This window comes from Paramacrobiotus metropolitanus, unplaced genomic scaffold (genome assembly GCF_019649055.1).
Source record: "Paramacrobiotus metropolitanus isolate TYO unplaced genomic scaffold, Prichtersi_v1.0 Parri_scaffold0000154, whole genome shotgun sequence".
Taxonomy (NCBI): domain Eukaryota; kingdom Metazoa; phylum Tardigrada; class Eutardigrada; order Parachela; family Macrobiotidae; genus Paramacrobiotus; species Paramacrobiotus metropolitanus.
The window spans coordinates 129902-155571 of record NW_026570374.1 but is presented as its reverse complement, the minus strand read 5'-3'; the positions used below and the strand labels follow the sequence as shown (position 1 = coordinate 155571).

The following is a 25670-nucleotide window of genomic DNA, read 5'->3' as shown; positions in this document are numbered from 1 at the left end:
GAAGAGACGGGGAACAGCAGCGATACCAGTGAGACAGACCAGTTGAGCTCGAACAAGACGAGCGTGGTGACGCCGTCTGCCACCTGGCTCGTGCGCTAGCGCCACCTGCTGACCACCTCCACCGCCGGCCCGCAGGACGGTGCGTCACCGACACCGGCGCCCGCTGTCCGTCAACGTCAATTAGCCAATTAATCAAGGTCACTTAGATTGTCCCGTATTTAGTCCTGTCCAGCCCGAAGGCCTGTTTCAGTTTTGGCCGCTTCATCGAGTGCGACAAGAACGCACAGTGCCCTGCTCTCAACGGCAAACCTCCGAAGTCGCCAACAGTTATTTTTTTGTACGGTTTTTTATTATACCGGTTCGATCGCAGAGTGCAAGTGCTTGAGCGGCTTCAACGGGGATCCCAAGAAAGATTGTGATGAGCAGATTACCGGTGGATTCGTGCAGCCATATTCGGTACAACATTGGTCTGCTAAGCAGGGTGGCGTCTCTTTATTTAACAACGAATTGTTTTTTCAGAGTGCCTACTTCGCGGCGAAATTAGCGGCTGCCAAAACTTTAGCATGCGGGCCTGCGGTGACAGTACGAATCGTACGTATGACGACGCGATTAGCAAAACCCGGTGTTCACAGACTGACTGTCCACGGGCGGATTTCCGGATGCCGGCAGTTCATCTATTCAGGATGCGCCGGCAACGAGAACAACTTCGAAAACCGGCAGCAGTGCAAGCAGCGCTGCATGCCGCCGCAACGCCTCTTCAAAGGTACACTTAACACCGGCTTTTTCTTGTCCCTTGCTGACCGCCGTGTGCATCGCCCGTAGATCAGCAGTGCGCCTCCAACGACGACGTAGACAACCCGGCGCGCGTGCGCTCGCTCCGAGTGCACGGAGCAGGGCCACGTGGTCTGCACGCCGCTGACCTGCGGCGGCCCGCCCACGACTGCAAGGCCATGCCCGTGACCGACGAGTGCTGTCCCCAATTCGACTGCTCCTTCGTCAACGCCTCATTGCAATTTCGTGCAAAATACATGGAATTCTAAGGTATTCGTCATAATTAGATGCAAAATGCACATATCTCTAACGTTTTCTTCATAATTACATGGAAGATGCATAAGTATCGTAAGTTCTCTTTGGAATTTCATGCAAATTACATGAAATTATAACGTATTCATCATAATTAGATGCGAAATGCCCATATCTCTAAAGTTTTCTTCATAATTACATGAAAGATGCATAAGTATCGTATGTTCTCTCTGCAATTTCATGCAAATTACATGGAATTCTAAGGTATTCACTATTCATCACAATTAGATACAAAATGATACATATCCCTAAAGTTTTCTTCATAATTACATGGGAGATATAATATAATACTTTATGCCCTCGTGTATTTACGCTGGTACAACAATGAACCAGCGCTGATGTATCACTTTTAATGGTTAAGCAAGCACTACTGCACCCGTGTACAATATCCCGTGAACACGGCTGCATGTTTTCAAAAATTTCTTGTCAAAAAATACAAAAATTGACAAACGTTACGGTTGGGATATCTGTGTTTCTGCGATTCCAGTTTTCATCATTTGATTACTGCAGTGGAAAGATAGAAGCTTGAATTTTTGTGGATCAGGTAAAGTAGTGTTGTTTTCTGTGTGAAAGTGGTGCGAGCGAGGAGTGTGGATGCTGTCTGCTGTGCGATCGTGATTAGAGCGTGCGTTCCGGACTCCTGCTCGATGATCGTCGAAGTCTTGTTGCAGTGTCTCACTGACTAGTCCTTCTCCGTCATTTGATCAATGAAGTTTGTTGGCACTTGGCAGAACTAGGGATTAATCTACAAATATGCTTCAGGAAAGGATGGAATTTTAGATGGTGTAGGCAGAGTGCCAGTGGACATGTTTTTCGAGGAATGCTGGTGTTGGTTGGTTGTGCAGCTGAACGAAGTTTTGAACGAAGCCGCCGCAGCCGGACGAGCGGCAGTGGCAGGCCGAGCTGGAGAAGGCCAAGAAGTGGCAGCTGCTGCAGACGAAGCGCTACGCGGAGAAGCGCAAGTTCGGCTTCATCGACGCGCAGAAGGAGAACATGCCACCGGAGCACGTGCGCAAGATCATCCGCGACAACGGATATAACGCAAAAGAAGTTCCAGAACGACAAGCCCGCCTACTTGGGGGCGCTCAAGTAAGTACATTCCGCACGCGGTGCTGAAGCTTCTGGAGAACATGCCCGTGCGCGCGACCTGATCCAGCGCTCCTTACCGGAGCACCGGACCCTAACAACGAGAAAAATCGTGGGCTATAACAACAAGAAGTGCTGGCCGCGCGACTCGCGCATGCGCCTGATGAAGCACGACGTCAACCTGGGCCGCGCCGTCTTCTGAGACATCAAGATCGGCTGCCGCGCTCCACCACTACCATCAACTGGGACGAGAGCTTCGGGTCGGTGTACTCCAAGGATAATCCTAACCTGCTGTTCAGTTTGTGCGGCTTCGAGTGCCGCATCCTGCATCCGTGCCGCATCCTGCATCCGTGCCGCACCAGCACGGAGGGTACACGCACAAGGACGGCGTGTCGAATCTGCAGAACGAGGTGACGAAGGAGCGGACGGCGCAGTGCTTCCTGCGCGTCGACGATGACTCCATGCAGTAGTTCTATAACCGGGTGCGGCAGATCCTGATGGCCTCGGGCTCGACGACCTTCACCAAGATTGTCAACAAGTGGAACACGGCTCTCATCGGATTTGGTGGCGTAAGTTGTATAAAGAAGAATTGTTTCTACTTCCCACGGTGAACATCGGTACGAAATATTGCGGAAACCCTTTGATACGAATTGCGTAAACTTAGACTGTTTTCTTCATATACAGTACCTAAAAGATACATCAACCTCGTAAGTCGTAGGTACTCTTCGCAGGCACATCCGAGACAGATGAAATTTGCTAGGTATTCATCATAATTAGAAGGAAAACTAGCAGACCCCGCGCAAATTGCGCGGAATAATTAATGCGATGGACAAATCATGACCCAGTAAAAAAATTAAAACTGTGACTGCAGGTAGTGTAGGCTTTATCATCACTTTTATGGACGAAGCGAGAAATTCTGTAATATATGTATCTGTAAAATTCTACAATACATGTTTACCGAAGTCCATAGTTGAACTTGACGGTAATATCTACTGAAAATTTGCCTGTCTCTATAACTGACTGCAGAGATGACCTTAAACCTGAAATGCGAAATTTTTTTCCCAAAGGCGGATAAATGTTCTTATTAATTTCCAATCTATTTCTTAGTTTCCAGACCAATAACCAATCATTTACCTAAATTTCGTGCAGCTACTGCACAGGGGCTCTGTAATTTATTAAAGTTGTTCTCCCTTCCTGCTTCTGTTTCATTCTACGATTTAAAAAGCTTTAAACTATCCGATAACAATTTATTGACTGAACTTTAAATCACCAGTTTGGTGCCCTTCCTGTCCCAGTTTATCAATCAGTATATCAACAGAGTAAATGCTCTACTTGCTATTAATATTCTTTTTTTATTACTGCTTTGACCATAGCCAAAATAAATAAAAACAGGGGCATTTCGTTGGTTCCTTCTCTGCTTTAGCTCTTTTTCAAAAGGGTGTGGCTGTTCCCACCACCTCGCACCACCATTTGGCTATTCTCGCCACCTTTCACCACCTTTAAGTCTATTGGCACCACCGATTGGTTTCCGATTGTTGATCATGTCGATCCCGAAAGCAAAGGCGAAAGCGTCGCAGTCGTAGCCAGTTTTTACTGCGGACCGTGTGATCGCCGTTGCCCGTATCTAAGGAGGTGGGAATAGCCGAAAGGAGGTGTAGAAAGGTTGTGACAACAGCCAATGGTGGGGTAAAAAATATGTCTAAAAAGGTCGTGCGAAAAAAAAGCCAAAACGTGGTGAAAGGTGGTGAGAATACCCAAAGAAGGTGCCAGGGTGGTGAGAACAGCCATTTCTTTTCAAAAACGGGAACTCTTACGCGACATTGCGCTTGCTGCTACGGGAGCTCCGCTCGCGCCGTAACTCGGCGTCGCCTGCGGCTCCACCTTCCAGTAAGCAGTATAGCAGACAGAAAAAAAATATTTGTCCATTGTTACTTAGTAATGGAGCATTCGAGGTTCCAACTCATATCATGCAATTCATGCTACATCCAACTCCTCTCCATCCGTTTTTAAACCGGACATGATTTACGTTCTAGAGATAGCTGCACTGTAGTGGATTTACTTTGATACGATTTACATTGATACTCGTATTTACGTAATTCAAACAGTCAGTACGATTCGGAGCAAATAGTTTGCTGTTCTTAAAAGCAAATTTTGAAAATTCCAAATTGCCCCGCTAGCTTTTCTCGAACACTACCTTGCCTTTTCTATTGAAAACGATAAAGTAGCAAATTTCGAAAAATCCGTCTTCGCAAATCACAAATCACAATTGCATCGCAGGTGGTTTAGCAAGAAAGGCAAGCGCGTCCGCCCGGAAACTGAAAAGGCTCTTTGCAGTATAGTTAAGCGAAGACTCAATAAACCACTGCGGGGGCCAGGTACTTGAAAACAGACTTTAGAACCGTCCCACAGCCGCAGAATCTTCTCGGGCATTTTTCCCTCCTTTCTTTCGTTTTATTTTCTTTCTCAGAACTAAATTTTGATGAGAAACATACGAACTTCGGACGATGGAGCATTATCTGTTAAGGGATATAAAACACGATCCAGCGGCAGCGAAGATGTTTGCTCTTGATACAGTGATGAGGTGGTCGGTTTAGCAGTGGTGGGTTCTTAGCTTTTCCCATAGACTTTGTACGTTAAAGTTTTTGATCGTTTTCTTTCAAACTTATCTTTTTCTCCAAAAACTAATTTGTGATGGCTAATCTACATTTCAAGGGCTATCGAATGATACATAGTCACAGTACTTTGGATCAATGCGTCGAGCTGACGGACTCAACAAAGATTAAGGCTTACGCGCAAATTATAGAGGGATGCATAAATTTCTACGGTATTTTTCGTTAGTACATGGAATGTGCATCAATTCGTAGGTACCTTTTGCAAGTACAATGCGCACTAAATGAAATTTCGTAGGAATTCGTGATAATTATTAATTAATTAATTAATTTAATTTAATTGCAATCAGAGCAGGTAGCCCCTATCCGGCTAGGTTGACAGTCTAGCATGGGATTTTAAACCTGGCTGAACATCAAGAAACACAATCAGAAGATCAGAATCAAATATACAAGAATTTATAGGAAGCTAGCACAGAAACAAAGCGGCCTTAAAACAATTTAGAGAACGTAAGTTCAACACATCACTACTACAGCAGTAAATTTTATTCAGCAGCTTATTTAGCCTCCATGCGAGCGTTGCTTCTCCAGTTTTCGTCGCCGCATGTGTTTTGATGGTTGGGCGGCTAACGTGTCGCAAGCTGTACGGCTTCTTTTGCTCGTCCAACACAATCATTTCCGCGATGTACGTCGGGACATGGAATGTCGTAGGATGCCAGATTTTATATAGCCAGGTGGCTTCCTGGTGCTTCCATCTGGTGAACAGCGGGAGGATTCCGAACTGATTCATTAGCGTTTTCCCTGGTGTTCTCGGGTAATTCGCGATCGCCCGAACAGCATTTCGGTGTGCAGCCGCTAATTTCTCACGCAAGGACACAGACGCGCCGTTCCACACAGTAGAACAGTAGTCCAGATGAGACTGGACAAATGCGTAAAAAAGTCCGATGCGTTGAGAATTGCACAGGCCGTCTTTTGCACGATTTATGAGAGCGATTCCCTGACTGACACTTTTGTGGACCTTATTACAATGTTCGGCCCATTTTAAATGTTGGTCAATTATCACCCCCAAGTGCTTAACTGCTGTTACTGCTTCCAGTTGGTGACCATTCAAAACAATTGTCGGCTGACCGACTTCTCTGCTTCGGCAAGAATAGACGAACATCAATTTTGACTTTTTTTCGTTAATTACAAGACTGTTGGTGTTGAACCATTCTGTTATAGCCGGCAGTGCACTTTGTAGTTTGCTAGCCGCTAGCGCTTTGGTGGACTGATTTGAGGATAAAATATTTCGATCTTTAAGAAACTTTACCAGCTGCGCCTGTGCGGCTTTTTCGAAAACCTTCGAAAGGTTGCATAACAGAGAGATCGGCCGCAAGTCATTCGCTGCTGTGGGGCTGCTGCATTTTGGCAACGCAATCACTTCAGCCATTTTAAAAATTTTAGGAAAAATTCCTTTCGTAAAACACTGGTTGATTAAGTTAGCAATCGGCACGACCAAAAGTGGAAAAATTTGCTGTAACAGTTTATGCGGAACACCGTTAGGTCCTGCAGATTTCTTTTTTCCCAACATTTTAACAAAAATTTCTGAAACAGTTTCAGCAGTCACGTATTCGAATTCAAAAGACGCCGAAGGGTTTTCTACAGGCAGACTAGCTGGCGGATGCGGTGCGCCGTGTTCACCCATTGTAGAAAAATGGTCATTTAATTCGTCCAGATCAAAGGCTACATTGTTTTCCGATTTACTTTTGTTCAGCAGCTTATTTACCTCTCGCCTGCAAAATGCATAAATTTCTACGGTATTTTTCGTTAGTACATGGAATGTGCATCAATGCATAGGCACTCTTTGCAAGTACATGCGAAATAGATGAAATTTCGTAGCAGGTATCCTTTGCAAGTAGTATCTATATGCGAAATAGATGAAATTTCGCAGGTGTTTATCATAATTAGATGGAAATGCATAAATATCTATAATTTTTTCATAAGTACATCGATTTTGCATCATTTCGTAGGTACCCTTTGCAAGTACATGGAAAATAGATGAAATTTCGTTTCATCTGAACGTGTTTATCTTAATGTATTATTGCTTAATTTTTCTTTCTGTCCAACAGCTTTTACCGCGAGGCGGTGGTGAACACGCAGGAGCTGCTGGATTTGCTGGTGAAGTGCGAGAACAAGCTTCAGACGCGCATCAAGATCGGGCTGAACTGGAAGATGCCGTCGCGCTTCCCGCCCGTCGTCTTCTACACGCCGAAGGAGATCGGCGGCCTGGGCATGCTGTCGATGGGGCACGTGCTGATCCCGCAGTCGGATCTGCACTGGTCCAAGCAGACGGACATCGGCATCACGCACTTCCGCTCCGGCATGTCGCACGACGAGGACCAGCTGATCCCCAACTTGTACCGCTACATCCAGCCCTGGGAGTCCGAGTTCACCGACTCGCAGCGTGTCTGGGCCGAGTACGCGCTGAAGCGGCAGGAGGCCAATGTGCAGAACCGCCGCCTGACGCTGGAGGATCTGGAGAACAGCTGGGACCGCGGGATCCCCAGGATCAACACTCTCTTCCAGAAGGATCGCCACACGCTGGTCTACGCTAAGGTAGGAAGGAAATTCTGGTGATTTTCGCTCGTTTTTGTAACAGTTTGAAAAGAAACTTGCTTTCCAGTTGAATGAAATCAAATTTTGCTTTTCCTCTGGTGTTTTCCAAGAAAGTTTCATTTCAGGCTTTACAATGGTTAGAGTTAGTGACTTCTCGATAATTTTTCACGTATTACCAAATACGTATGTTTTATTTATTCCGCGAGCCAACCAGAGAACTGACTAATCTGTAGACTGTATGTCAGGACTGTAAATATTCATAAAGGTTAACATTGCTAAGCACTTGAAGTCATATACTAAGTACATGCCGTCACACCTTCCCCAGTGTGTTTGTAGTTAAACACACTCAAGCACACAGTTAAGAACCAAATTTCGGATCCGCTATTAATCGATCCGGTTTCACTATGGTTCGCTCTGTTCTTCGTAAATTTTCAACTGGCTGCGGCGGCTTGACCTTTTTCGGTTTGGTTGGCTGTTGAGCTGCCGCTGGCTCATTTTTCGCTGTTGTTGCCTCTTTGACGTTATCTGGCAGAGGTTTCACCGTTTCATTAGCAGGGTGCGCTTCCTGTGTTTCATCTGCCATCCGTGCTGCAGAATTGTTCTGTGCGTCGACAACTGGCGTTTCTGGCAATGTACTGCCCAGTTTCGTTTCATCTGGTTCCAGCCAGTATCGTGGTCGAATTTGATTATAGTGACGACGCCAGACTGTTCTGTTGACGGAAACCTCCCATATTCGGGCGCCGTCCCGCTTGATCAGTTTTCCACTAACCCAGTCAACGCCGCGACTGGGGCGGAAATCTCGAACGAGAACCAGCTGACCAGGCTGAAAGCTTTTCGGAACTGTCCGCTTGTCGAAATTCTTCGGTATCGTTCGCGGTTACGTTCGGCCGTGGTCATCATGACGGGGATCAGCAGGTCTAACGTTGAGCGCATTTTGCGGCCCATGAACAGCTCGGCTGGCGACTTGCCCGTTGTGGCGTGTGGAACGCTGCGATGCCGCCAGAGGAACTGACGCAAGGCAACTGAAAGTGTTTTGCCATCTTCCATCAGCTTCGCGATTCCCTCTTTCACGGTCTGTACGTAACGCTCCGCCTGTCCGTTGGATTGCTGGTGACCCGGTGGCGTTCGGATGTGCTTAATCCCAAACTGGTTACAAAAATCCGTGAACTGCTGTGAAGTGAATTGCGTACCGTTGTCGGAAGCGGCTTCCGCAAATGCTCCGTAGCGACTGAACATCGTGAGCAGAGCATCGATGACAGTCTCGGTCGTAGCGTGCTTCATGGAAATGACTTCCGGCCACTTGGACATGGCGTCCACTACCACGAACAGCATGGTTCCATGGTAAGGGGCGGCGAAGTCCATATGCACCTGGGACCTCCCACTGGGCCAGCGGAACCTTCGCGGTGTCGAGAGCTCGCTCTGTGCAGGTGCGGCAGTCTTTGGTGACCTGCTCGATTTCGCGATCCATCTGCGGCCACCAACAGTAACCTCGGGCTTCTGCCTTCATCTTCCCAGCTCCCATGTGGGCTTCGTGCAAATATGTCAGCACCTGCTTGCGGAACTTGTCAGGAATTACAGTCCGGTGACCCCAGCAGACACAGCCGTTCACCATGACCAGTTCGTGCTCCAGCCGTTTGTACGGTCGGAGGTTATCGGCAGTGGTGCTAGGCCAGCCGTTTAGGATGTAACGGCTTACTTCTCGGAGCTCCGGGTTGACCAGCGTCTCCTCCGCGATCGCTGCGACTGACAGCGGCAGGTGGTTGGCGTTATCGCTATGCACGGCACTCACGACGCTGTCCATGCCGAGACCGGATATGCCTTCCAGCTGCGTGGAGAGCAGTGGCAGACGGATCAACCCGTCTGCTTGGCCGAAATCCTCCGTCCTGCGATACTCGATGGAGAAACTGTACCCCATGAGCAGCAACGCCCATCGCTGTAGGCGGTTGGCGGTCACGACGGGAACGCCCTTCCGGCTGCCGAAGACGCTGAGAAGCGGCTTATGGTCTGTCAGCAGCGTAAACTCCCTCCCAGCGATGTATTGGTGGAATTTCTTGTAACCAAACACCATCGCCAAAGCTTCTTTCTCTATTCGGCCATAATTCTTTTCGGCCGCACTGAGACTCTTGGATGCGTGGGCGATTGGTCGCTCCGTCCCGTCGGGGAACCGGTGGCACAGAACAGCACCCAGGCCATACTGTGAGGCGTCGGCAGCCAGCACCAGTGGCATTTCCGGGTTGAAGTGCACCAGGAACGTCGCTCTCACGATGTCCTCTTTCAGTGCTCGGAACTGACGCGCGCATTCCTTTGACCAATCCCAAGTCACTCCGGTTTTCAGTAGGTTATGGTAGACGTTACACTTTGAAGATACGTCGGGAAGGAACTTCCCGTAATGATTGACCATGCCAAGGAAGGCGCGTAGCTCGCTGATGTGCCTTGGTTCGTCCATCTCCAGCAGCGCTTTGGCGCGGTCGCGCGATATGTGTCGGCCGCGACTGTCCACCACAAAGCCAAGATATTCAACCGATTCTTGCATGAACCGGCACTTTGTCTGTTTGAGCGTCAGTCCATGTTCTTTGAGCCGCTGCAGGACTTTCTCGAGGTTGCGGAGGTGTTCTTCCTCAGTCGCACCAGTGACAATAATGTCGTCCAGGTAGACGGCAACACCTTCGCAGCCCTGCAGGTCGGTGCAGGATCCGCTCGATGATCTGTTGAAAGATGCTGGTTCACTTGTGGTTCCAAGGAGGTTCCAAGTGGTTCAATAGGTTCACCTGGTTCAAGGGGCAGAGCGGTAGTGTGACAGCGTGTGAGCAAGTGAGAGCGTACTTGGTTCACTTGTGGTTTCACGGAGGTTCCATGTGGTTCCATAGGTTCACTTGGTTCAAGGGGTAAAGCGGTAGTGTGACAGCGTGTGAGCAAGTGAGAGTGTACTTGGTTCACTTGTGGTTTCACGGAGGTTCCATGTGGTTCCATAGGTTCACTTGGTTCAAGGGGTAAAGCGGTAGTGTGACAGCGTGTCGGCATGTAGGAGTATACCTGGTTCACTTGTAGTTTCACGGTGGTTCCATGTGGTGCCATAGGTTCACCTGGTTCAAGGGGCAGAGCGGTAGTGTGACAGCGTGTGAGCAAGTGAGAGCGTACTTGGTTCACTTGTGGTTCCACGGAGGTTCCAAGTGGTTCAATAGGTTCACCTGGTTCAAGGGGCAGAGCGGTAGTGTGACAGCGTGTGAGCAAGTGAGAGTGTACTTGGTTCACTTGTGGTTTCACGGAGGTTCCATGTGGTTCCATAGGTTCACTTGGTTCAAGGGGTAAAGCGGTAGTGTGACAGCGTGTCGGCATGTAGGAGTATACCTGGTTCACTTGTAGTTTCACGGTGGTTCCATGTGGTGCCATAGGTTTATCTTATTCCATTGGTTCAGAACCTGGTGAACCACTCGTGTCCTAGCCTATGGGTTCATTCCTATGGAACCACTTAATGTCCTAACTTGGACATTCTATGCGGTATGTTTATTTCTAGTACTTCTACAGCACTCATCTCGATCGGCAGTACGGTACGGTTGCGGGCGCATTCTTTACAGCGCTCGTAATCCGAGTCAGTTGTACTCGTAACTCTTCCCGGCTGCAACCAACTGAGTGAATTCTGAAGGTTTTCAGCTAAACGAGAAGGTTATTCAATCTACTTGTGCTATCTTCCAGATATTTCTTTCCGGAAGTCAATGTCTCGATTAAGAATTCATTCCGGTTTATAGCGAAAAGACAATGTTCGAAAAACAACTGCAAAAGGCAGAACTATGCAAAACAGCCGAACAGCGAACGCTTCTAAACGCTAAAAGAATTTAAGGGAAAGATGGAACATACACATAATACACGTTGCATCTATCTGTCTTAAACCAAAATACAGGATAATGCACAAGACAATTATCCATTCCTATGTCATACGATTTAAACTCCGGAGCTCCGGTACAGTTACAGATCAAAAAACGGAAATGCGGTTAAAGCCAGACCACTAGCTTCGAAAACGACAGAAACAGCTCACCGATCAGTGATTATCTACACGTTCCGATCTTCCGGTTTCACATACTCTATGTCCAGCTCTTTGAAGATATCCTCCTCACTGTCCACTTTGGCGGCATTGTCCGCTTTGTCGCCACTTCCCCGATGCCGGTACAGTCAACAAGAATCAACAAACACTCATTCAACAAACCCGAACTCATTCAACAAGAATCCCTTTGATTTGGCTCTGGAGCTCATCTCCTGCACAAAGACATCAATGCCCGTCCAATGCAGCACCACCGCAGCTTCCTGGCTGTCGGGATACATGCACAGCAGCAACATGTGCTGTTCACCATGCTTTTCCTCATCCGCCGCAGATACGTCATCCTCCTTTTTCGCTTTTTTGCGAGGACTGCTGCGTTGAGGACTGCTGCGTTCAGGTTTCTTCGGAGAGTGGGCAGCCGGCAACTGGCAAATGCCTTTAACGCGATGGTTACCTTCGGTCATGGTCTCCGGAAGAAAACCGGAATGTTTCAGCTTCTCGGTTAGTTCGTGCAGCAAATCCTTCGTTTTCTCTTCGGAAGCACTATGAGTGATGACAGCAACCAATTCCAGCACAGTAGCCTCATGACGGCCGCAGGCGCCACACAGTGTCACCTTGAACCGACCATCCAAACCCTAAAAACAAAAAAAATTTATTTACAGTTGCTAATTTATTTTAAAAACCGTAAAAGAACAATGATGAAATCCTTTCTGCACGAATATTTGGAAATTAAAGCAGGTACAGAATTCTCAAAAAATACTGAGTGACATTTTGAAAAATACACTAATAAAATATCTTTCACAGCAGTACTAAATAAACTGCCATAGAAAATTTCTGCCATCTGTACAAGCAAACAAAATATACAGCATTAAAAGTTTTAATGTTATAATCTTGCAATATCTATTCCCGTTTGTAACAAAAATCGGGACAAAGCGAATGCTTGCTGTCTCCAAATTCTGTTAAAAAGTAAAATCAAATTTGCAGTAGTTTCAGATAACCATGTTTTAAAAAATGCAGGCATGGCAAATTGACATTAAAGCGTACCTTTAGTTGCTGTTCCAGATACTTCTTGATTTTGTCCGCCTGTTGTTTGTTTATGGGAGACTCAATAGCGTCCAAATTCTTTACGGGCTTCTGCAGTTGTTCGGGCAGAAGGTCCGGATGCTTCTTGAGATCCTCGATGCTTCTAATGCCTTGATCGTACAGTTCCTTGGCCCGAGCATGGCCAATCCCGGGCACCCGCGCCAAATCCGCCAGTATCTTGGCTGTGTCGTCGTCGCGAGCCTCCTTTACTTTTTCCATCTTGCCCGTCTTCAGAAACTCATCAATCTTGCCTGCAATGCTTTCCCCAATTCCTGGCAGCTTCTGCGCTTCAGCGCCACTTTTGATACGGGTTTTCTGTTCAGCCAGCGTCTGCGCTGCTTTACGGTACGCGAGGTATTTATACTGCTCGCCGCTGGCAACTTTCTCGTATTCAGCCAACTCCATCAGCAGCTCGCAGATGCCTGCATTAGAATTATCGTCGGTATTCTTGGATTCCTCGCGCTTACGTTTGCCGATCTCAGCTGTTACAATCGTGTACACTGTGTATGCTGTTATGCCAATATGATAATATGTCGACATGATGTACGCCGCTGGATGGAATACGACTACACATCGTACGCCTCTGCTGCCGCCGCACAAACCACGAAGATATAAATACTCTTATGCTTACATTGAACACACATTATTATCATTACTAGTCTTGTTCTCTCGGACTGTACTTTTTCCCTCTAGTCACTAACCGCTCCGTAATAAAGTTTAAAGTCAACATCGCCGTATGCTTATAATTCTAGGTCACTTCGAATTCGGTGATTTTTTAAAATTACAGTATTGAAGTTAACAGAAAAACTACGGCGTGTATACTTTTTCCCGACAAAAATCTTACCAAAATACTCATTAGTCATTACACCGTACACGCCACTGACAAACAACTGTAACAAGCGGCCGAAGCAGAGAATACTTGGTTTGAAATTAGCCGAAACTGGCGCTGTTCCCAGGTTAGAAGGCATGTTTCCATGTTGGAATTCAATATTCCACAACATATCCGCTGGCAATGGCGTAGATGAACCGTTGCCCGCGCCTCGCTTCTCTTTCGACGGATCTTTTCCTGACAATGCCGCGATTGAACGGGGAGCTTCCGGTCTACATATCGGAGATTCTGAATGGCCCGAGCGTTCGTTTAAGTAATTATTTATACTGGGTGACAGGGTGTAGTGACGGTGACTGCTACGACTTAATAATTCAGAATTCCTGTGCACTTTTGTAAGTGGAGACTGTGGAGTGTTTTTTTCATTTGATCATTTACGTTACGCCGCATCTATTCAGTGCAACAAAATCTTACAAGGATATTGTACTGTCATTAATACAGTTGTGGTGTACTCAGTACGTACATCTGCACTCGTTAAAACAATGCATGGCTTTACTTTGCTTCTGTTTGGTTGCGTAATCTTCTATTTCGCATTTTTCTACACGGATGCGACTCGCGCAGTTTGGGTACTCAATCGCACAGCAGCTTTCAGTGCACTCGTGTACTAATTCTGCAATTTAGCGCATATTTTTTCTCCTTTCGGAATCTTCTTTGCCTGTCTTCTTTGAAATCTGTCCTGCTCAGCGAATGTTATCCCCTGAAATTATCCCTCGTCGTTGTCTAAAGTAGGAAGGATTTTATTTATCATATTAGTATCGTACTGGCCTATTGTTTATCAGCCGCTTTGTCCGACAGGAGATCCCTTCGCCTTCCTGCCCGAATCACACTGTCCGCTGGCACTCGCTTTGGATCGGGTTTTTGCTGCGAAGATCCCTTTCATCAGGGATCTCCAGGATTTGCTGCGAAAATCCCTTTCATCAGGGATCTCCAGGATTTGCTGCGAAGATCCCTTTAATCAGGGATCTCCAGGATTTGCTGCGAAGATCCCTTTCATCAGGGATCTCCAGAAACATCCATCCGAAGATGAGCGCAACGGATAGGTGGAGCGGCCGCGAAACTGCGGGGACTCAAAGCGGGGATGATGACCACGACTCCAACGCCGGTTCCAAGGAGCGTGAACGCGACGAGCCTTTAGCCTCTAATAACGCACCGGTAAGTTCCAAAAATATTTCCTTTCTGTAGCTACTCGTGCGGTCGTTTGGTTGCCATCTATTCCTTTCCTTTATCATCATCATCATCATCACTATAATATAATAATCGCGTAAGCCTCAACGAAATTCCTACTCTGTCGAGTTCGCCATCCCGATCCACTGAATCAAACTTCTATGTCTACGTATCATTCGATAGCCTTTAGTGGGTAGATTTGCCATCACAACTCAGTTTTTTGAGAAAAACAAACTATTGAAAGAAAACTTGAAAACTTTAACATAGAAGCCAATGAGAAAAGCTGAGAATCCAACACTGCAAAGCTGTCCACCCCACCACTCTTTCGACAGCTAAAACGCGTTTTGGCCAGCTTTGCTGGGAACTTCTAATCATGACCACGTACGATTCTGTAGTCTTGATTCTTGAATTAAATTATAAATTTTTATCAACAAATGGCTTCAGAAAAAGTAAGATTGCTTAAAAAAGAAGACTGATGACCTGATAATGTCTGCGACAACAATGTCTGCGAAACTTTGCTCAAAACTGTTTCTGAAAAAGCTGCTACAGTATTCGCAGTGGTTTGACCAGTTGAAGTTGCAACGTTCCACGGGCGGTTGGCAATGCTACTGATATGCCGTTGAAGACAAAAATTTGCGACGATTTGCGAGTTACGACTCGCGGGCAAGATGCGAGTTAGGTAATTTGTTTTCTGTGGAAAATATCCGAGAAAAGTGGTACTGCATGTTTAGAATTTAGGGACAGCATGCTGGCAGGTGCATATTCCACATGAGCGTAATTTAGTTAATTTGTATTAACTGCAGCAGAGCTGTATAACTAACAAGTTTTTTATTTAAGTGATTGCTTTCGACTGTCGTTAGGCGCGTCATTCAGGGTGCTATGAATTATTCTTGAGAGCGAGATTTTGCGAAACTTGAAATAATTTCTTCAGTTTTTCATAGAAGGCGGAGCCGCAGGCGACGCCGAGCTGCGGCGCGAGCGGAGGGCAAGCGAGGCAACCTGCTTCACATTTCCGAATAAACGGGCGATGAAAGAAATATCATAATATTTTAAAATGGCTAATTATTTTTTGTAAAAGTAATTTACTTTGTAACATGGATTGTTTAATGAATACAAAGCAACAGAAAACTAATTAAAGATCGGGAAATTTTGATAATTTGATTGTCAGTGTATGATTCGGACTCGGTCAGGATCTCTAGACTGCAAGTCTGCAACTGCAGGCTAATACGTTGTACATTGAGTTTCGAAACAGCGCGGCTGACCGCGCGAATCGCGATGGTAAAAATGACCAGGTAGCATAAGTTGTGTTTAAATTACTGAGATATAATTTGCAACTGGGCAAATAAAATTTTGAGTGATAGTTAATCAGTTATCTACTGGTATGGTGCGAAACATTCGTCCTGCAAAACTAAACCGATAACCGGCCCATTTCCGGGAAGAAACTTTGAAAAATTTAATATGCAGTGGTCTATAATTATAGGGTTGTCCTGGCAGTCCGGTAACATTATAATAACAGCAACATGCTAATTCTATAATTTCCTCATAAAATACATAGTGACATTACATACTATAGAAGTGAAGGAAGATCTATAGAAGTAAAAATTATTTTTTTTTGCTTTGAATTATTCTCCTTTTATTTATTCTGCGCGGGCTCTCTTATTATATATATTATATTACAAGTACAAGGCAAACGCCATCTCTTTTCCCTCCCTTTAGTACGAGTACCGTTTATCTCTTTCCCCGGCTTAGGGCCGGCTGCATCGCTGCCGTGTGTGAGCGCACACGTGAAGCTTTGATTCGCTCTTATCTGTGCACAGCATTGGCTGCGGAATCTGCCGCAGCCGCAAAACCGGTTTAGATGTGAAATAGCTGAATGAAATGTGTCACGTGTGCGCTCACACACGGCAGCGATGCAGCCGGGGAAAGAGATAAACGGTACGAAAGAGAGGGGAAAGAGATGCCGCTTGCCTTGTACTAAAAGAATAATGAGTGCTCAAAATTCAATTGCGGGGAGTCGGTCCCAGCGACACATTGGAGCAAACTTCGATGTCTTCGTATCCTTCGATAGCTCTTATTGCGTAGCAGAGCCATCAGAAGTCAGATTTGAGACAAACAGTTTCAGTTTTACAAAACGTAGTAAAAATGTGACAAGCTGAGTCTACGGGAGAAGTCGAGAATCCACCACTGCAGAACCGACCCCCTCACCATTGCCTCAAATAAACCACCAAAAACCCCGCCAAGCAGGAAGCAGCCAAGTTCATCCGGAACGTTTCACTGGAAGGAAACTTCTGTGTTTATAAGTTATAGTTTAATTATAAGTTATAGTTTATAGCCCCGAGTTTTTAATTTGTCATCGAAACTCGACTCCGAAAGAAAGGAGACCTGGATGAAAAAAGCATCAAAGTAAATCGATCGGTTATCAAAGCAGTCTATGAAGCCCCCGCGCTACGAGCCTTAAAGCACTGCGCTAACGGGCTCCTTGCCATACTGTGACGTCACCAGTGGCGCGCGCCTTTTCTTTAGTACCGCCATGGTCCTACATAATAATATTCTAAGCCTTAGCGAATTCCATTTCTGCCTCCCTTTTGTGAGACTTGCAGTCTAGAGATCCATTAACGTTAAAGTAAGTTGGCATTCACACTCGCATAAATCTCAACCGAACCTACGAACTCACATTCCAAACCATGGAGAAAAAAGTCTGGAATTGTTTTGGTACCTAGTAAGTAAATTTTCATGACAGCCAAAGAAAGTTATGAACGTTTGTAGTTTCTCGTAGACATAGCATAAGATTCGTGCGAGGAGCCGTTGAAGAGGATCCTATGCTATGTCTACGAGAATCCATAAACGTTCATAAACTTCTTTGCCTGTCATGAAAATTTATTTACTAGGTAAGCGTTTTTTAGCGTCAGAACTAGAAAATATCAATCTTCTCAGTTGTCCGCCGTTTAAAGTCTCTGTAGTGTATACTGATACGTATTTTAATTCAACAACAGTACAAGTACAGTGAAGTACGATGATAGCATGACAAAGACAACGTGTAAGATTCATAAATCTACCTAACACTAAAGACAGTCAGACAAAACAATATCAGCATAAAACTCAGAATTTCCACACGCCACACCAACTAGATCACTGGCTGAATGGCGAAAACGCGCCGAAGCGCTTTGGGGTAATACTCGCCCCAGACCCCATCGGGCATGACACACAGAAACTCCGAATTTACACCTCCACGTCCCATCCACCCATCCAGAGGGTTCGGGAGATCCACTCCACGGTCCAATGTGAGCGAAACGACAGCTTCCAGAATGACCATCCATGCGTCCCCGAAAACAAAAAACACAGAGCCCCGAACGCTGCACCAACTAGGTCACTGGTTGAACGGCGAAAACGCGCCGAAGCGCTTTGGGTTAATACTCGCCCCAGATCACATCGAGCACAGCGTTCAGAAACACCGAGCTTCCCGCCAACAGGGCCGACGAAGTCTTCTCCGCGGGCTGAATTCAGGAACCGATTCAACTCCATGATACGAGAGACGGGTGAACAAAGCGAATCAGATCCACCAGATGAGTATGGCGAAGTGAGATGTTACACGGGTACTAGAGAGCCTCCAGTGGCGGATGCTGGCAGAACCCGACCGTAAAAGCGCTCAGGACTTGTCCCTGCCAATCTGGCGTTAACCAGAATGGCAGGGCTCAGTTTACCACACAAAAATACCCGCAAAAACAAAATGACAACGCAGGAAATTCAAAACTCTAGACAAAGGCTGTCTCCCAAATCTCCCGAACCCTCTGTAGTGTATGTACACAAGTTTAAGAGCCACAAAGAAGTCCGGGTGTGCGCAGAATATCCGACGGATTTTTTGTACTTCAAAGAAGGCGCGCGTTACTGTTTACGGCTTCCGCCATTTGGTGGCTCTTAAACTTGTTTAAATACAGTAATTTAAAATAAATAAGACAATAAGACACAAGAAAAAATCTTGATGCTGACCGGGTAATGAATATGATTTTTGCAGGAGTTTCGGGAAGAAATCTCGGATTTCGACCAGTGGATAGAAAACGCGAAAACGGTGCTAGAATTCGTGGATCAAAAGTATCCAGCCTGTAAAGGTGAGAGCCGGTTGCCGGTCAAAACTATGCAAAATGGTTGACTGGAGAGAAGGCAATGGGTTTTTGTGAGAGTGTAATATTTTTTTTATTTTCTGAATAATTTTTGGATACATTTTCCTCAATGTTTATATTTTTAAGCACAAAAATTGTGGTCTTTGTAAATTTTAGACAAAACCGAACGGACTACACAGTTCTTCGTTAACCGAGTGGCGGTTCTCATTGAAAAGTTCAAGCTGTACATGTTGGCGGAGGATTCGCCGGAGAATTCGCCGGAGGATTCTACCCGCCGGAATGTCCGGAATGTTCTGGAGCTGAGAATAATGTTGGACGATTACATCAATTCGCTCCAGGAAGCCAAAGTACAGCAATCCAGCGGCTTTCTTTTTAAAATGTTTGCTTCCTCTTTCAGACATTTTTTATTTGGACTGGATCAATATTCAGCATTTACGGATCATTCGATAGCGCTGATTTCGTAGATGAGCCCGCATCTTTCGGGTTTCAAAAAACAAACATCGTTTGAGAGAAAACTGTAAAAAACCCTATCATACAAAGTCTACGGAACCCCAACACAACCAATCAGCGAAGACTTAAAGTAACTGCCTTACTTGCGCGGGTTTTAAATTAACCTTTCTACGATGTCACTGTTTCATTAGATTCGTATTATACCGACGAAAAACGGTATTTTTAAAAAATCAATAATAAAAAAACGGATATTTAAAGAAGGCAAAGCGGAACTGCTGCGCGAGCGGAGCTCGCTAAGCAGGACGAGCAGCAATCAAGTGAGACATCGTTTGGCAGTTTTGTTTCTTACAGTTTATCAGCCAGCTCTGCGAGACTCATAATTTACCCTTTTAAAGTTAGTTAAGAATTAAGTGTTAGTTGGTGTGGGATTGCCACTTACCGCTGGAAAAAATAACTTAATTCGATAACAGCTTAGTTTCTATCAGCGAAGTCAACTCAGTTAGCAAATGCGGTAATTTTTATTTTAATTGCATTTATCATCAGGCAGCAGCCGAATTCCTCTGAGCACTTTGCGCGGTGTCAGCCATACTACCGTAGAAGTATAGGTAATTTTATCAGTACACTTGCAAGTTGCGACACGTAATCGAAATTAAAATATAGAATATGTAATTGTGATCCGTATTCTTCTTATAAAAATCTCAATCATAATTTAAACCTTAGCAGCCTGTAAATAACGTGAATTATTTACAGCTGATTTGTTCCGCGCAGTTTGCGCGGGGTCTACTAGTACCATAATATTACTAAACAATAAGGTATCCAATCGACTAACGTGACGTCACGGCAGCGCACCTGCACTGTGCGTCGGAGTGGGCAACCCCTGCGGGTTTGGCACTTTTCAAAACTCCCAGATTCACACAACTTGTTCGTACTATGGCTCAAAAAATGGAGGAAAAAATTTCAAGTTTGTGAAGCAAAAGTTGGCAAGTAAAAAGTTATCAGGGAAACGAAAAGTTTACGATTAATGTAATTCGGATTTAGCACTGAGGTCTATGAGGCTGTTTGCCATAGACCTCTATGGTAAACAAAAACTATTGATTTTTTTATTGTGATCAAATCAAAACAATTAAAATGTAATCACTTATTCAAAACAAAACATCCAGAACTGTTATTAGTCAATTAAAACAACCAAACAGTTAGATTTTTGATCAGCTGAAGTGGTTTTTGTTTAGCATAGATGTCTATGGCAAGCTGCCTCATAGACCTGAATGCTAAACGAGAATTACATAAATCGTGAAGTTTTCGCTTCCTTGATAACTTTCTACTCGCCAGCTTTCGCATTGACAAACTTAAAATTTTTTCCTCTATTTTTTTAGCCATAGTACGTACAAGTTGTATGAACCTGAGAGTTTTGAAAAGTACTAAACCCGCAGGGGTACTTACTCCGACGCATCGTGCAGGTTATCTACCGTGACGTCATCGTACAAGGTGCAAGCTCGATTGGATACCTGTCAGTTTAGTAATATTATGGGAATACGTGTATACCTGTCTAATGCTAGATCCAGAATGGATCCAGAGACAGAGACCTAAACGGGATAGATCCTGTGGAGCGAGCAATGCGATATGGATTGCGAGCTATGCGGAAACACAAAACGTCGCACCGCTAATTGCTAACTTTTTAATATTGACAATTCTGGAGCACAGAAAATCAACACTGATCGGCGCAGCTCGATCGTAAATCGTAGAGCCAATTCTATACTGTGCAGCACGTGCTATGCCGCGCCCACAAAACAGAAAACAATGAACGGCTATATCCGTCAGCCAATCAGAAGCGAGACACAACACAGACACGTAATCCATGTGGCGCAGCGTTGCGGACGTGAACGCTAGTGAACCCCCGCTCACACCTGTTTGTAGCAAGCCAACCTTAATTCCTACTTTGAGAATTCGTTATGCGCCTTGGTTTGGTCTGTTCTCAAAATAGATTCGTTAAAAAGCTCATAAATCGCGCTTTTTAATAATTAAATCTTAAAAATGAGCGATATAAGCGCGACAGAAATTTTTATGTTGTGTGAGCCCTAAAACAGTTTCGTTCACTCACCAAATGGGCAACTTCAGGTTTGCTGTTTTTAAATGAAAAATATAATTACTTTACACACCGTACTTGAAAAGCCTAAAAAGCTAGAAAGATATGAATTTTTTTTAGAATTTTTTAACACGGAACGAATTCTTCCCGAGAAAACCTGGACTACGGATTGCAAAACTTACAATTTTAATGCAAATACACCACGGTGCAGCTACAATTTTAATCATGTTCGGTTCAAACGAGCAGTGCGGAGCGGGATGTAGCGCAAATGCAGTACATATGATGGAGTGCTTCATTATTGTTAACCAACAAGGCTTTTCTGGAAAATACATACTGTATTAACTTTCACAAGTTTAAGGAACATGGTGGGGCGTGGCCAGCGTGGCCGCACCGTCGGTTTCTTTGATCTTAAAGAGCCGACAACCGCGTGCGGCCCGGCCCCTGGAGCGTTCCTTGAACTTGTGAAAATACACTACTGATTTTTTCAGCCCGTTAGACAACGTATTAGAAGGCGGAGCCGCAGGCGACGCCGAGATGTGGCGCGAGCGGAGCAGCAAACATGCAAGACGCTCCGTCAAACAGTTTCCGAATTAGAAAAATTTAAAACATTTTTATCTGCTGTGTACATCAAAGCAGGCAAATATTTTTGTGCAGTGGCTTTTGCTGAATAAAGTTACTTTTTAGAAAAAAACGCAAACCCGTAGAAGGAAATTTTTATACTTAACTTACGCGGAATAAGTACATCAGCGATGTATTAACGTTAAATGCAAGAACATCGTTATTATATTTTACGTATAGAATACTGTGAATACATAACAAAAATAATTGAAAATGTGCCAGTCGGTCTGCGGTCGTGCCTCATCTACGTACTTTTGTCGTCCATTCTACGGTTCGCTCGCACTTAAATATTACTAAAATTAACAACAGGCATACAGTACATATAAAATATTCAGGTGCTACCGCTGTACTTGTAGATGAGTTCAGTTTTACCGATCACAATAATGTTTGTTCTGAGATCATTTCGTATAACATTTTCCCGTTTGCTTCCCTGTTGAAATAACCTTCATGAATAAATCAGTTGTAGAGATAACCTCAACTAACGTGAAAATTTGCCGTTTTAATATAAGCTGTTTTATAAAAGATCCTTTGGATTTTTACAGAAAGCAAAAAATTTCAAAAAACGGCATTCACGAACCCCTGGCAGTTCAAGAAAAAAGACAACCGCGCCCGCCCGTGAAGGCGCTTGCAGTATAATTACGCGACGACTTACTAAACCACTGCAGTAGGCAGCTACTTGAAAAGAGACTCTCGAACCTTCCCAGTGTTCCACACTCGTAGAATCTTCTCGGCCATTTTTGTCCAGTTTCATTTTCTTTCTCAGACTAAATTTTGATGAGAAATGTACAAAGTTACTACGAACTTAGGGCGACGGAATATTATCCGTCATGGAACATGAAATTCCATCCATCTGCAGCGTAATTGGAAGAAATGCCTGCTGCCGGCTGTTGGCTGTTGAGCCAGTGGTGGTGTGGTCGGTTTAGCAGTGGTGGATTCTTAGCTTTTTCCATAGACTTTTTATGTTAAAGTTTTTTAAAGTTTTCTTTCAGACGTATGCATTTACGAGTAATTTTCCAAAAAAATTGCTAAAAAATTACAGACGGAAGACTGATCTATGAGATGGCAAAAAATTACAGGCATAACATTGCAAGGTCACAAACTATGAAATATGAAATTTCTTAATTACTGTATTGTCGAGTAGCTGCCTAAATTAGGTGCCAGTGCAAGTAGAGACTGGCCTTACACACCGCTATTTTCAATTTTTCATCATGCAGAAGTGTGATAAGAAGCATACAGAGCATTGGCTACCCATCATTTCGGACGTTTTGAGTCTACGCTCATTGCGGCCGTCATTTTCTTCGGCCGCCATTCACTTGGGACAGTCTTGGGTACTGTAAATCTCGACCGACGCTCACTTCGGCTTGTGAATCAGATGTAAAATCGTTTTCTGACTGAGTGATATGAGCTGCCGCAAAAGGACAGAGTTGCTGGAACTTCGTGTTAAGAGAGCTAATACATAAAACTAGCGAAAAAAAAGAGAAAACAAAAAAACGTCGCAAAACCAAAGCTAAGAAGCCTAAAACCTAAAAAACGTTAGGAAACTGAAAAACAAAAGGCAGCATGAATAAACATAACAAACCATAAGAGAACCAAGAAGATTCAGAACATCTTAAATAACCAAGATAGCTAAAATATGCAGCTACCAAAGTAACCGTTGGCCGGAGACTTGTCGGACGCGCAATTGGATAGGGTGTAAAAAGTAGCTTAGAAGTTTAATTGCGAGAGCAACTCTGAGAAAAGCTGTTTTAACTAAAATTATTTAAGAAAATCGAGAACTAATATGGTTTGGAATATCATATGACTGCCCAGTGGAAATAAAAAAGCAGGGATCACATTGTGAAACAGATCCGATTTCAAGACTCTTTAAAAACCTTCAACTGAATAAAGCCAAACCAGCCATGGCGTTAAAGTTGGGACAGAACTGTTGACAATTGACATTAAATTTCTGCAATTATGTGATCTTCGGAAATTGTTGCAATTTTCATAATTTTTCAGGATGATGAATGGATGAAGTCACAAGACAAGTGGGATCAGACATTAGCGGATCGCGTGAATGCTTTCCAGGACCTGCTGAACGACATTAAAAAGAACATGGAATCAAATCCGGAAGCGTATGTCATACTGAGTTCAGCGAGTGGCATGCCGAAATCAGCGAGCTCTTTAACACCCGAGCCCTACCCCGTCGTTGATTTGCGTAAGGTGGTGCCCTACCAGTCTTAAATACCGCCGGGGCCCACCCGCCCAGCCGTGCGTGAACCTTCGGCGGTGGCTACGAGGCCGGATCCGATTGATCTGCATAAACAGTTTTGCGAAGAGGACACTTCGATCGGTAAGTCATTTGACTGTACGGGCGGAATTCGGTTTTAATGTTTTCCTGTTGATGGCTTTTATGGCGTTGATAAATGGTCGCGAGATCGGCAATATAATTTCTGTCGACGCGTTCTCTCCTAACCAGGCCACACTATCCCGGTGCAAATTCAAAACAATCTCATCTCTTCTAAAAAGATAGTTTACCGTAGTATGTTTAAAAAAATTAATCCATCTGCTATGGTCCATGGGCGTGGCCAAAACAGAATTTCACATTAACTTCTACAATATGCTGTAGTCTATGGGCAATGCACCGCATCTACGTTGTAACGTTACTGAACAACCGGTACGAGGCAAGTTTAAAAAGTACTCGTCTAACAAATCAAAGTAAAGAGCAGTGAAGATCCTTTTCTACTGAAAAAAGTAAGTGTATACTGTACCATCTCCATTCTCCAGATACGGTGAATAATGGTCCGAGCGCACTTCATAAGATTGTTACATGTTTACATCCACCATCTGTGGACATTGTAGAGCATCTTTTTGACGTCCATAGATAAAAATTTTGAAAAAGTTTTTAATAGACATCTTGAAATCAACGGATAAAAGTTTTGAGCGAAGTTTTAAAGTTCAACTGGTCCTGTCCAAATTTCGATAACGTGTTAACGTAGGATGCCGTGCACTGCCCATAGGCTAGTATTTATTGTTATCTTTTTATAAGAGATGAAAATTTGTTGAATTTACACCCTGAAAATGTGCCCCGGTAAGTACGTATCTAACCAGAGCCAGAGCGTACGTATCTAAGGGTCGTTTCTAGAGTTTTCAAAATAAATTACTTAGTGAAAAAGCTTTTGTTGTTTTTTTCCTGACTCCGAAACCATTCCTGGGCATTGGTGTTGGCACGCAACACATGTTTTTAATGTTTTTGACGGACTATGGTCCCCTGTTGGTCAGCTTATAGAGAACCCGTGTTTGTTATTTTCGAATAAAACGTTGTCAGTTATACCTTATTTACATTGTATTCGCTGCTTATAATCGGTATCGCATAATCGAAAAGGCCGTTGGTACTTTTAACAGGTGTCAACGAGCGCTCACCAGATTCATCGCCGCATTTCGGTCGGCTTTACAATCCCGAGCGACTCGGACTGGCGGATGACTATTCACTGGAGTCCGATTCCTCGTATTTTCGAGGCAAACATTGGCGGCCATATAATCCGACCATTCCCCAAAATGGTAAGCCTCGATAATTTTAGCCGCTTTCTAATACCGAGATCCTACAGTTATCACGTGACTTGACGCGTATTGGTTTGAAACTCTCGGACCCTAACCGTAAAAACACTTAACTGGGCCACTATGATAACAGACAACATACACTTAACAGTGACTTATGTGGACCACCTTCAGTTATTTCTTTCCCAAACCGTTTTTCTTCTATTTTTCTGTTTCAGATTTACGAGATCATATTCTTTTCAGAGAACTAAAACGTTTTAAAAAAATATTGAACCATTTTAAAGTTATTTGAGTTGTAAAAAGCAGTGAGGAAACAGGTAAACCACGCCAC

General features: G+C 44.5%; 1 protein-coding gene across 2 annotated transcripts; it reads left to right on the top strand.

Moving 5' to 3' along the window:
- Positions 1 to 1546: 1546 nt before the first annotated feature.
- Positions 1547 to 25305, top strand: LOC129599743 (uncharacterized). Of its 2 annotated transcripts, XM_055498054.1 has the most exons (7): positions 1547 to 2738; positions 6884 to 7370; positions 14168 to 14524; positions 18549 to 18642; positions 18811 to 19001; positions 23801 to 24134; positions 25187 to 25305. In XM_055498054.1, exons 2-6 carry the CDS (start codon positions 6987 to 6989, stop codon positions 24023 to 24025), a joined length of 1251 nt encoding a protein of 416 aa, XP_055354029.1. In that variant the 5' UTR covers positions 1547 to 2738; positions 6884 to 6986; the 3' UTR covers positions 24026 to 24134; positions 25187 to 25305. The 2 variants fall into 2 exon arrangements, with proteins under 2 accessions (XP_055354029.1, XP_055354030.1); XM_055498055.1 differs by lacking the exon at positions 25187 to 25305 and having other exon boundaries at positions 18811 to 19234; positions 23801 to 23923.
- Positions 25306 to 25670: the final 365 nt, after the last annotated feature.

Excerpts from the sequence above, each read along its gene's own strand:
- LOC129599743 (XM_055498054.1), top strand. The coding sequence starts at position 6,987 with ATGCCGTCGCGCTTCCCGCCCGTCGTCTTCTACACGCCGAAGGAGATC. Across the intron at positions 14,525-18,548 it reads TAGCCTCTAATAACGCACCG|GAGTTTCGGGAAGAAATCTC; the intron begins GTAAGTTCCAAA and ends TGATTTTTGCAG. Across the intron at positions 18,643-18,810 it reads AAAGTATCCAGCCTGTAAAG|ACAAAACCGAACGGACTACA; the intron begins GTGAGAGCCGGT and ends TGTAAATTTTAG.